A 12,540-nucleotide genomic window follows, 5' to 3' on the forward strand; every position below is an offset into this window, starting at 1 on the left:
TTCTCAATAAGGGGCTAGTGCACACTAGCGAGTCTTAAGATGACTTAAAAAAGATTTTAAAATAAGACAAAAATCTTGTTTCCTATTTTAATACACCCCATTTTTTATTCAAAGGGTTTGGTTACTAGATGTGAAAGTCATGTAAATTAATAAAGTCTTGTAATTCCACAGATTTTTTATGGTAATATACAATATTAGTTCTTAATTCTATTTTCTAGTTAAGCCAAAAAATAATATATCACTGATATAGTTTGTTAACACCCAATTAATAAGTTTCTTTGCTGAACCAATATATAATTAGTGTAGATGTCTAAGACCACCAGAAGCAAAACACTCCAGTTTAAATGAACGCTGGCTCTTTTCCAATACAATTTGCTGGTGAAAAACAAACGGAATGTGGTGTAACATTTTTGCATTTCATGCTCGAGTGCAAACTGATAATCAAAATTATATGCTTTCTTACCTACAAATATTAAAAACGAACTGCTTTCTTAAGAACTGTGATTTACTGTATCTTGGCTCAGAGGCCCAGTGATATCCAGATTCTGTCACTTCCTCTCATGTTAGAGAGATAATCAAAATAGCTGCTCTATCTCCTGCTCATTAGACCAAGTACATGCTGATGGCTGGCTAAATTTATGCTGTATTTTGGCCAAGTTTCTTGACTTGGCCTGATCTTACTGGAACAAGGATAGAGGAGGAACCAGAGAGGAATGTAAAACACAGACACACACACACAAAGTACTCCATCCTAAGATTTGGCTAAATTTCCTCACGGTCCAGAGTTTCATCTCCATTACATTTGTAAGCAGCATCTTATTTCCTCTTTGGGATTGAGATCATCTGGAACAAAGTGCTTTGGATTTGAATCTAAAAGCTTTTAATTAAAAAAGGTCAAATGTTGCAGATTTGGGCAAGCAGTACCGTGACTGAAGTTCAATGACCAATATCTTACTAAACTACAAATCAATGGTACACTTTGTATAATGCATTAACCATAAAAAAAAAAAAACACTAAACAAAAGAAGTCAATGAGCAAACATACGAGAAACATACAGTATTTAATAATCCTGAGACACAAATGACCCAGTTTTATATCACAAAACGTACTCCTCCCAGATATTTCTTTTAGAATGTGATGCCATCCTCACTTTAAACTAAAAATATTCATTTATAAAAGACTAACTGAACTGTATGATCCAGTACAACTCAACACACTGGAGGAGGATCAAAATATATAAATCTTATGGACTTTTCTCTTGCAATCAAGGAATATGGAGAGAAAATGTCCTATAATTAAATTTATTTTTTTTAAAAGGAATAACAGTCCACTGGAACTGTTCATTGTGATCTGAGCCGGAGACAGAAAAAAAAAGGGGATGTGACCATCATATGATGTCCAAAAACTATAAAAATGTCATTTTATATACAGCAAAGTTCATGGAAAAAGAGTCAAATTCATCTAGTCGTCCTCCTCTTCTTTAACCTTTTTCTTCTTTTTCTTCTTCTTTTCTGTTGTCTGTAAAAGGAAAAAAAAAGGTTGTTTTAGGTTTTATAAAATAAAATGCGATATAAACGCATTTGGCATCATGGTCCTCACCTCTTCTGCTGGACTGACTGCTGCTTCTTCCTCCTCTTCCTTCGGCTCCTCCTCAGCCGCTCGTTTCTTTTCCTTCTTTTTCTTTTTTGTAGTCTATAAAGCATAAATAGTAACATGTAGAAACTGCAAGAAGTACTTCACACATCATGTAAGTGCTTCAACGTAAAATCTGGTCCCTAGATAAGCTGAACTTAAAGAATGATTCCACATCAGCATATTAATGACTCAGAGAATTAAATGCACCATCAACCAGAGATTAATTTATCTTTCCACCCCTCTCACCTCCTCTGCTGGGCTGACGGCCGTCTCCTCCTCTTCTGGTTTGTATTCCTCCTCCGCTTTCTTCTTGTCCTTTTTCTTCTTCTTCTTTGGTGTCTCTGTCTCTGCTTCTCCTGTGATTAATATTTATTTAATGTTCATCTGCATTTAACGTGTCTGCAACACCAGTCAAGTCTCAGCATAATGCTGTATGGATGTTTACCTTCTGTGGGGGCTTCCCTCTTTACTTTCTTAGCTTTAGCCTCCACTGGCTTCTCTTCCTCCTCACCCTCCTCTACCTCTTCAATCTTCCTCTTCTTTGAGACGGTGGGGAGTGTTGAGTCACCAGATGGGTCGTATACCTTTACATCACTGGCAGGAAGTAAAAGAATGGATGTAAATCTAAGACTGTCACAGTTCAGGTTTGGCTAGTGATGAAATGTTATTGAAATAATTGCAATGAAGTCTTCCTGTGTCAGTTACAGATCTTACAGGCAGAAAGTCCATAAATGGCATAATTTATAAATACTTTTTTTTTTTTTTTTTAAATATAAAATAAGTACTTCTATTAATTTATATATACAATTTTGAAAGAGCATTTGAGGGCACTTACTGAGATGGTTTGAAAATTACAAAAGAAAAAGAAAAAAAAAAGAACTTAATTTTTGTATAATTACTTATTTTAATTGTGATAAGCTTACATAAATCATTAGCATGTTTGTATGCTTTATGAAATGTTTTAATCGTTTTTGAAATAATTATCTGTAAAAATTCTGTAAGAACAGCAATATTCTAAAATATTACTACAATTTAAAACAATTGTTTTTAACTGTTGTTTCAGGATTTTTCTTTTTTAATGAATATAAAGCTCAAAAGAACAGAATAAATAAAATCTTTTGTAACACCATAAATGTCTTTAGGGTGACTTTTGGGTAATTGAATGCATCCTTGTTGAATAAAAGTTCATTTCTTTCATTAAAAATAAAAATTATATTGGTAGTGTGTCAGTGTTGTTGTAAAGTATGAGCTAAACAATATGGATGAAGAAACACTCACCTCTTGTGTTGATATTTATCAGCCCTTGCCAGAGCTTTGCCTGAACCACTAATACGTCTGATCTAAGAGAGAAAACAAAACTATTTATCAAGGATTTATCATTCTGACTGCAAATACAGACACTCACAGTGTTGCTTTGGTATGCTTTCCTAAGAAAGAACTGCTATATACAACAACTGCTTGTAAAGAGCAAACAAATCAAGCTCAGAAGAGATAGTGACTTAATGACCCACACTGTATTTTCAGGACTGTGACATGAAGCCATCTTCATCACTGCTTGCGACATGATCAAAAATAAATTGTATGCTATATCAACTAACCCCTTTCTCCTCCAGGTAGCGTAATCGCACTTCCAGCTTGGCTCGGTTTTCCACTCCCATCTCCGCATTGGTATCTTCTCCCAGGGCATCGTAACGGATGGCAAGGGCTGTTTTGGCAGCCAGCATTCTGGAGATTTTACCCTTATTCTTGGCTGTGGTTTGCCCCACCAGAGAGGCGTGATAGATGAGACCATATTTGGGAGTATCCCGACGGGTTTTCAGAGCGCGGAACAGAGCTTTCTCTGCCCCGAGAATCTGAACGGTGGACGCAGGGTGCTTGGCCAAGTTCAGCAGAGATCCTGATGAGACAAACAAGTTTTTCATGTTTAATCACAAGTTAATTAACATTTCCAATCACAATTGTGTTCTTTTTTTCTTTTCCCAAAACATGCTCACCAGCATGTGAAATGAGACGGGCTCCCACTAATTCTCCCACCATGACCGTCAGGTTGGGTGCAATCGCCATCATACGGTTCTTCAGATAATCATACAGCTGTGAGCGATACTCTGTTATTTCGATCACCTAGACATTAAGGAGATAAAAAAAACAAATACATTAGAGGTGATTTGTTTCTTAAATAATACGAATTCCTTTCCAATTAACAATAGAACTGATCGTGTAAACCAGAAGCTGAAATACATACACTAAACTTAATTTTTTACATTCAACACACCTGGTCACACAGGTGCATGATGTTGGCAATGTCCTCCTCGGACACCTCTGTTCCCATGGAGATTTCTGCAGCTAGTTTAACCTCTGCCTCAATCTCTTCTGGTAGAATGTCAGACAAATCCAGTGAAGCCACATTTGTGCGAGCACCTAAATATTCGAAACAAGAAAAATACAGTTCAACATTACATTTGAAATATTTATATTATTTGTTTGGTATTCTAATATTCCTCCCTCAATTCAATTTTTTAAAAACAAACTCTAAAATGTAACTTCTTTATTATTCAATCTCCAAATCTGTTCTGATGAAGAAACAAACTCATCTATGTCTTGGATGATCTGAGGGTGAAGTAAACTTTGATTTTTGGTTGATCTAACATATTTATAGGTTTGTTTTCCATTTAATCTGTGACTTTTAGACTTTGCTGTTTGTGTGGAAAATTAAAATAAAGTTTTTCTTTCCAGCAAAAAGGAAAAGCATCAAACAGATCTGATCTAGACATCCTTATAAAATGCTTATGTACTAACCAATCTTGCGGACACTCTTGCAGTATGCCAGGTTATCTGTGATGATCTTGCCAAGCTCTGGGAAGTGCCAGCCGTACCATTCCCTGCAGCGCATGATATAGTTATTGAGCTCCTTATCCAGATCATCCAGCAGAGCTGCAGGTGGGCGGAAGAATAAGAGAGTAAACAGCTGTTTAAGCCACTTCCCATCTACATATGGGCTCAAGTATGTATAAATAAATAAACATATTCTTACAAATGGCTTGAACAATCATGGTGTCCACCTTGTCTGGGCTGAACTTTAGCTTGTACCGTGAAAGACTGAGGAAATAGGAAAAGAAAACCAGTCAATCGCTGTGCAAAAAAAAAAGGTGTTGAGATTAACGTGAATATCTGCTCAGAGAGTCTCAGTGGTAGTGACGAATGCTGATTAGTATCCTCAAAGAAATCGGTCAGCAAGAACTAATCATTGACATGAGGAAAAAAATGAGACGACATGAGGATTTTTGTTGATTTTTAACTGTAAACTAACCTGTGGGCTAAACCTAGAGACATGGCACTGAGCTCTCGGGCAGGAAGACCTGTGATAAGCCCCTCCATCTGGTTTCTGATGCCTCTCATGAGCTCAGCCACAGCAGGGCTGTGCACACAGCTCAGGTTCAGCTTCTCCTGCAGGGGGCAAAATAAGAGTCTCAGCTAAAGGGACTTCCAGTGCACAAACAGCAGAGAACTAGTGATAGCCTTACAATTACCAGCCCTGATGTTTAACCACTAACAAACGATACGTCCAGGAGTAAACACAAGCTCAGATGAGGTAGTGACAAAAATGCCTCATGAATTTTCAGCAACATGACGCAAAGGTCATCATCATCACAGCTTGTAGTGTTTCATACAGCTAATATCTTTAACACGATTACACATGGAATGCATAAAGCAATCCGCACTGGTCTTGTACTTAGATTTTCCCCAACATTTACCTTAATGACTCCTCCTAGTTTTGCATCAGTGATGGCCAGCTGTTCGTGAGCCTCTTTGGCCACAACTTTCTTGAGAACTTTTTTCAGACTTTTCCCCAATTTCCCCTCCACCATCGCTGTGGCCGCTGATAGGGACAGGCAAAAGAAAATAATTTTGAATGAGTGTGCTTTTTAATATTAATGTTGTCTTACATTTTAATCTTATATTTAGAAACACATGAATTAAGTGAAACCTCCTGTCTCAGTGGTAGTGACGAATTACTGTTTGGTGACTTCATGCACGACTCAGAAATACAGATACTTCATAGACGCAGAGCTGAAGGACAGTCAAACAGCTTTGCATCCATAAATAAAGCACTAAAGGTGTTGATGATTCAATTCAGCACAGTTACCTGCAAGAGCTTCTGTTGTGTCCTGAAACTTCTCAAAGTGCTTCAGTTTTACACTGGAAAAAAAAAAAAAAAACATATATAGGGTGTTACTGATAATGAACAAATGAGAAAAAGATAAATAAATGAAATATTCAGAGATTATGACACAATGACGGATTACCAAGATTTTTAAAAAATGCGGTGAGATTCCCAGTTGTTTGACTACCAAGTAAGGATTTCAAAAACATTTAAAATAACATGCGTCCAAGAAAATATATTTATAAAAAAAAATAAAAAATAAAATAAAATAAAAAATCACTACAGAAACTGTCTGACTTGTTAATGACTTTTCTAGTCATGTAAAACAGCATTTAACATTTCACAAAAGTACAACTCACACTTTGTTGGCTTTTTCTGGCGTTTCAAACTCCTTCCACAGGCTGTCCACCTGCTGGAGTTTCTGTTCATCCAAGACCTGCACAAAACAAAAAGTTGATGATTAAAGTGTACTGTCACAATCCATCTATCTGTCATTTTTAAGATGCCTAAACTCAAACCATACAGCGCTCGACATGAGCGACCATGTGGACCATGAGCACCAGCTTTACATTGTAAAGAGCTTCTTTGAAAGCTGCGTGCCTATGTAAAACAGCATTTCTCGGCTATATAAAATTTTTTGCAACAACTAAACGACATTGTCCACGACTGATGGATTTCAAAATCGTCCTAACGCGAAGAACAGACAGTGAAGATCTCTCATAAGTAGCCTCAAAGACACGACGTGGCCGTGCTGCTGCGCAGGCCACATGACACACGCTGGCCTAAAACTCACTGACCTCACTTAAAAATTTCTTTAAGTACGTAGTTGCAAAAAAACACTCAGCACGTATATCCATGAAAATACTTAAGTTTAACTCGCGACTTTCTGGAAGTCTTTGGTCTGATAGCACTGCTAACTATGCTGGCTAGCTAATAGTAAACCCAAATCTATGAATACTTCTACAAAACACACCACCCTTAACAACATAACAAATACGCTTACCTTGAAAATGGCATAGCCAGCAGCAGTTTCAAATAACACTAACATTTTGATTGTTTTTCTTGCTCTAAATAAAGTTCACTGCCGCGCTCCCCACATTGAGAGCCTTCCGCTACAAGGAGCCGCTTTTCCACGAGGTGCACATGGGGACAAGATGCGCATGCGCAGTACTACCTATAAAATGTGCGCATGTGCACTTTCGTCTGAACTAGAGGAATCTCATGTTGTTTTCGTTGTAATTTACAAGACCGCATGTACAGACTTTTCACTTAAATAACCAACTCTAACTGTTAATGTACAGATTATCTGCTCTGTGTGTTTATAATGTATATTAATTATTTTAGTTTAAAGTTGAATATACACAGTCCAATTTAAAAATGGTTGTTTTCAAACACTGTTTGGGTACTTTTTTAATCCTTAGTGAATCTTTTGAATCTTTCGTAAAAATATTGTAAACAGAGATAACATCTCTTGGCTTTGGCACAGTACATGCCTCCCCACGTTTCACCGAAGTTTCCAACAATGTCCTCATCGAAGGCAAATGGAACCAATCAGAAAGAACGTGGTGAGAAAAACAACACCGTTGAGTCAACGACTCTGCGTCATAGGAAGTCCCGCCCCTTTTCCAATGACGCCAACGGCGCTGTGTTGTGAGTTTGGTGGTAGCAAAACCTCACATTACTGCACATTACAGTTCGTTATTTAAATCAAGCGATCGTGATCTTAAGAAGGGCTGTACATTGCGGAACATCATGTCAGACACGGTGAGTTTAAACCTGTTTTATAGAATCTAACTTGTTTGTGTGAGGAAAGGAGAAAGACGGACTTGTAGAAAATGAAAATAAGAGGGCCCATCTTTTAGCCTGTCTGTGTATTCATGGCTAACTGACTGTGTGGATGGGAAAGTCATGCTGTAATGTTTTAAAACCGTTATATTGTCGTTGGTTCCGGGGTTTTGTACACTAGTCCCGTTTACTGTGTTTATAAACTTGAAAAATAGGCGAATTTCTGTCTCAAATCTTTCACTTAGCCTAGGTGCTAGTTAGCAGCTCTGGGCGCTGAAAGCAAAGTTCATGTTGGCTTGAGCTGATGGACCATGCTGCACATCTGAGCCACTATTTCTGCATTCTTTTGAAATAATATAACTAGGTAAAGTTGTTACATTTTGTTCATGTTGGTTTATGTTTGGTCTTGTGGTCGCATTATCAGTCCGCGATTCTTTTCTGTAACGTTAGTGGGGCTGGTTGTATGTTTACAGTCAAAGCTCCCAAACACAGCTCACTACAGTTTCTTTCACTATAGACTGAAGATGTCAATAAAATACTGAGCAAACAAACTGCATCAGGCTGAACAAATTAAAATCAGATCTATTTTGTAATACATCCAAGAATTGTTTTACTGAATCCACTTCGAGAATAAGTATTACAGTTATTGCCTTGCATAGGAAACAAAACAACAAGTCATACAGAATCTAATGGCTCTCGTTTGGTTTTACTAGGAGACCAAGCCCTCAAGTGATGGAGGCGAGAAGAAAGATGGAGAATATATTAAACTGAAAGTGATCGGTCAGGTAAATAGAGGTGTTTTCTAGTTCACCGTGTAATTCAGGTTATCAGATCACAATTTGGTCATTCTGACAAAATGTGTGATTTAATAATTCCCTTTTGCAGGACAACAGTGAAATTCACTTCAAAGTGAAGATGACGACACATTTAAAGAAGCTCAAGGAATCTTACAGTCAGAGACAGGTAAGTCATCATTAGCATATATTTGCCATTTACAATACTGTTCAAATGTTTGGGGTCAGTAGGATTTTTAAAATAAGTTGTTTTCTATTTTAATATATTTTGAAATTTAACTTACTCCTTAATTCCCCTTGCTGAAAAAATTAAGTATCAAACATCTTTCAAAAAATCTTAATCTGACCACAATTTTTTTTTTACAGTAATGTATGTCTGTGTCAAAGCACTCAGGGTGCCTATGCATTATGGAATTTGGTTTTTAATAATTTCTAGATCTGGATAAGTATCGAACAATATTTGTGTTTTCAGACTATTGCCCCTGTTCTTTGTTTTATTTTTTTTTTTAAATAAAAAGATTTAAAAAAAATAAATAAATAAGAAAATATTTTTTATTATATCAGCAGAGTGTTTTTCATGGTGTTTGGAGCAGGCAGCCAGTGCAACCAAAGGTTTAGTGATAGTATCACATGACTGAATGAATTCAAGGCACATATTTTCTTTACATAAAACTGTTTATTTACCATAAGCGAGTCTCTTTTGAACTTCACTAAATGAATGAGCTGATGCCTCCACGTCACTCAAACCAGCAACAGATAGTTGGGAGCATGCAATGATTTAAATCAGATTTTCGAAAAGTATGACATTTTGAAATGTAAAATGTGTTAGGAATGTAGTAATTCTAGTAATGGTTATTTTGTCCGACATAAATTTAAGTATTAGAAACGGGTTATTGATTTTGTTCAGCCTCTCAGAGGTGTTTTTGGGTTTTGACATTTTTGGTTTTTGTATTTCATACAGGGTGTACCCATGAACTCTCTAAGGTTTCTTTTTGAGGGACAGAGAATTGCAGACAACCAGACCCCCAAAGAGGTACAGTACACGCTTCCATGAGTAAAACTGCAACAAGTAAAGGGAAGAGAACAAAAATTCCCTTTTGTTTTTGATGTCAAAGCCATGCATCCTATCAAACTCTGTGGTATTTTTGCACAAATCATAGGTAGAAGCTAGCCAAATTATGCAGATGCCAACATGGACAGGTGTGTGTGACATGCACCATCCACCATGTACAAAACTATGAGATATGAAAAAAGGGTTTATTTGAAAATAAACTCGGTATTTTGTTGGGCCTATGTATCTCTTATTATATAATTTTAACTATAATGATACTGTATTTGTATTGACACTTACACGATAAACACTTCGTGGTTCATCACATATTATCACATGTAAAATCTGGGTGCTAAAATGCTAATTTATTACACAATTGATACAAAAATGTCTATCTCAGACAAATGTTGAACTTTCTTTTTATAAAATAACCCTAAAAGTGTGTCAAAGTAAAAAAATTATTATTAACTGATATTTATACTCCATGTAAAAGTAGCTCATTTCTGTTCTGTAACTGACTGGAAACAAACACAAACTACTTGACAAAACAACAGGAGCCAAGAGTGCTGCAAGTAAATATCAAACTGAAAAGATGAATTACTCCCAAGGCACTCCTAGTAACAATAAAAAGCCTTTAATTACCTGGGCTAAATCATTAAAATAAATAAAAAGTTGGATCTACGTGTTTCAGCTTCAAAGCCTTCTTCAGGATACACATCAATTGTTCAAACAAGTGTTCTTAAACAATTAGTAAGCAATCAAAGTCAGCTGGTTCATCAGTGGGAGTAACTTTGCTTGTCGTACAAATCATACAAAACAAAACACAAACTACTATTTTATTTCTTTATTTTATTTTTTCAAATTGTTAAAGAAATAGTTCACCCAAAAATGAAAATTTGCTTAAAATGTACTCACTCCCAGGACATCCTAGATGTAGATGAGTTTGTTTCTTCATTTGAACAGATTAGGATCACTTGCTCACTAGTGGATCTTCTGCAGTGAATGGGTGCCGTCAGAATGAGAGTCCAAACAGCTGATAAAAACATCACAATAATCCACGAATAATTCCCGCAACTCCAGTCCACCAATTAAAATATTAAGTCCCAAAAAGCTGCATGGTGTTTTTAGCAGCTATTTGAACTCCTATTCCGACGGCACCCATTCACTGCATTAGTGAGCAAATGATTTAAGCTACATTTAGCTGTACAAGAGGATAAAGAATTGACTCAAACCTGCTCCTGCTCACCGTATATCTCTCTCTTTTATTTCTTGTTTCAGCTGGGAATGGAAGATGAGGACGTGATTGAGGTGTATCAGGAACAGACCGGTGGCTGTCGGAATGACTAGACCTTTATTTTCATGCTCTTTATTTTTATCTTAATTTTGTATGTATGACATGTATTTCATCTGTTTCCTTTTGCTGTCACCTCAAAGGGAAGCAGAAAAACCATCTGGATCAAATAGATAATGTCAGGGCTGCTGTGTTTGAAGGAGCTGGGTGGAACTACAATAGAAAATGTTTTTCTAGCCATATCCCACGTTCACTATCCTCTGTCTGTTAATTTGCTAACTCATCCCTGCCTTCATACGCTTTTTTTTTTTTTTTTTTTTTTTTTAAGGATTCTGGTTATGTTCTGCAATGACACATGTAACATGTTGTGTTGTGCCCTGAGCTGATTGAGAACGGTCTGTTTATCTGTACAGTACTGCTAAAAAAAATTTAGATTATGCTGTTAAATCTAATCAGCAAATCAAGACGAATTTAGGATGCCAGCTTTGGTGTTCTTGCATCGTTATTGCATTTATAAGTAATTAAGGCGGTGTTCATTTAGTTGGCCATCATTACGTGTTCTGTCAGTCCTTAGCTTTCATTAGACACTTGTTCATTTAATTGTTTTTGGCTCATTTTATGCTAGTGAACACACCTGCCATAATGTAATAGAAACCCTTGGAGTATTTTACATTCTGGGATGCTTAGTTATGTGCAATTGTTGTCTGATATTAGAAAAGTATAAAATGTTTCTTCGTTCTTGCATGTGTCTGCAACAACTGTGTACAGTTGTACGGTATATAGGCACACTATGAATCGCAAGAGGGAGGTCACTGTATTGTGTTTTTGCATGGTTTTGTCTAATGTATTAGAATTTGTACCCCTGTCTGAATCCGTGTTGTCACCTTCTCTTCTACCTGGTCTTGGATATTTGGCTCCATTTTAGCCACAATAATGGATTTCAAAACCTGAAAATAATGGGTAACTATGTTGTTTGATTAGTACTCAGGGGCGTCATTCACATACACAGATTAAATACAGCAACAGTGTCACTGTACTCATGTTCCTTTTCTTACACTTTTATATTTTTTTAATTTTCTGCGAGAGGGGAGGGATATTTGGTCCAGATGGTTTTGTGGATATAGAAGAATTATGACTTTGCTTTTGTCTTGTTTTTTAAATAAAATGTGTCATAAAACCATTTGCGTAAATTGTGTTCTTTCAAATCTAATAGGAAATGTTCTCTTATAGTGAATGTTCCATTTATGAACACTAGATGGCAGCAACACTTTTACAGCAAGTCTTGGATAACTGAAATTGATAAATACATGTATCCAAAAATCCATAGATGTCCTTGTTTTAATCTTCACTTTAAGAAAGAAAAAAAAAATACAAATTTTAACTGGATAAATATCAGTTACAGCATATGACAATAAACTAATAAGATATAAAATGCAATATGTCATATAAATGTTCTTTCCCCGCTTTGTAATTTTAAAATCAAATAAGACCAATTTAAGGATGGTATCTGTACAAAATTATATATAAAGTAGTGCTGTCAAATGATTAATCGTGATATATGTAAACAAAATTTTTTATTTTGAATGCGATTAATCGTTTGACAGCACTAATATAAAGTAATTTTAAAAAGTATTATATATAAAAAAGTGCTATATAACAAAATTTATTAACACTTCCACTTTGGAAAAACAATATTACGTTGTTTTGTTTAGAGTTTATCCAATTCAATGTGTTCTTTTTGGTATTACAAAAAATATACATAAAAATTTTGTCATATTAAAATTCAATTAAATCAAATATATATGATTTACAATTAAATAA

General features: G+C 35.8%; 2 protein-coding genes and 1 non-coding gene across 4 annotated transcripts; 1 reads left to right on the forward strand and 2 right to left on the reverse strand.

The window, feature by feature from the left end:
* Nucleotides 1–1,042: 1,042 nt before the first annotated feature.
* nop58 (NOP58 ribonucleoprotein homolog (yeast)) lies at nt 1,043–6,959 on the reverse strand. The gene is made up of 15 exons (XM_058778558.1): nt 6,802–6,959; nt 6,158–6,234; nt 5,781–5,833; nt 5,389–5,513; nt 4,944–5,080; nt 4,668–4,732; nt 4,433–4,567; nt 3,909–4,054; nt 3,631–3,757; nt 3,235–3,533; nt 2,915–2,976; nt 2,082–2,230; nt 1,883–1,992; nt 1,601–1,693; nt 1,043–1,519 (listed from the first exon to the last, which is right to left on the reverse strand). The coding sequence occupies exons 1-15, from the start codon at nt 6,844–6,846 to the stop codon at nt 1,463–1,465; spliced, it is 1,680 nt and encodes a 559-aa protein (XP_058634541.1). The 5' UTR covers nt 6,847–6,959; the 3' UTR covers nt 1,043–1,462.
* On the reverse strand, nt 5,210–5,293 carry LOC131543114 (small nucleolar RNA SNORD11B). Its single transcript, XR_009271852.1, has one exon. It is a non-coding gene; the product is annotated as a small nucleolar RNA SNORD11B (small nucleolar RNA).
* Nucleotides 6,960–7,060: 101 nt separating the features above from the next.
* Nucleotides 7,061–11,899, forward strand: sumo1 (small ubiquitin like modifier 1). Of its 2 annotated transcripts, XM_058778561.1 has the most exons (6): nt 7,061–7,562; nt 8,297–8,368; nt 8,469–8,546; nt 9,339–9,410; nt 9,538–9,577; nt 10,707–11,899. In XM_058778561.1, the coding sequence occupies exons 1-6, from the start codon at nt 7,551–7,553 to the stop codon at nt 10,721–10,723; spliced, it is 291 nt and encodes a 96-aa protein (XP_058634544.1). In that variant the 5' UTR covers nt 7,061–7,550; the 3' UTR covers nt 10,724–11,899. The 2 variants fall into 2 exon arrangements, with proteins under 2 accessions (XP_058634544.1, XP_058634543.1); XM_058778560.1 differs by lacking the exon at nt 9,538–9,577 and having other exon boundaries at nt 7,350–7,562.
* Nucleotides 11,900–12,540: the final 641 nt, after the last annotated feature.

Source organism: Onychostoma macrolepis, chromosome 06 (assembly GCF_012432095.1).
Source record: "Onychostoma macrolepis isolate SWU-2019 chromosome 06, ASM1243209v1, whole genome shotgun sequence".
NCBI classification, from domain to species: Eukaryota; Metazoa; Chordata; class Actinopteri; order Cypriniformes; family Cyprinidae; genus Onychostoma; species Onychostoma macrolepis.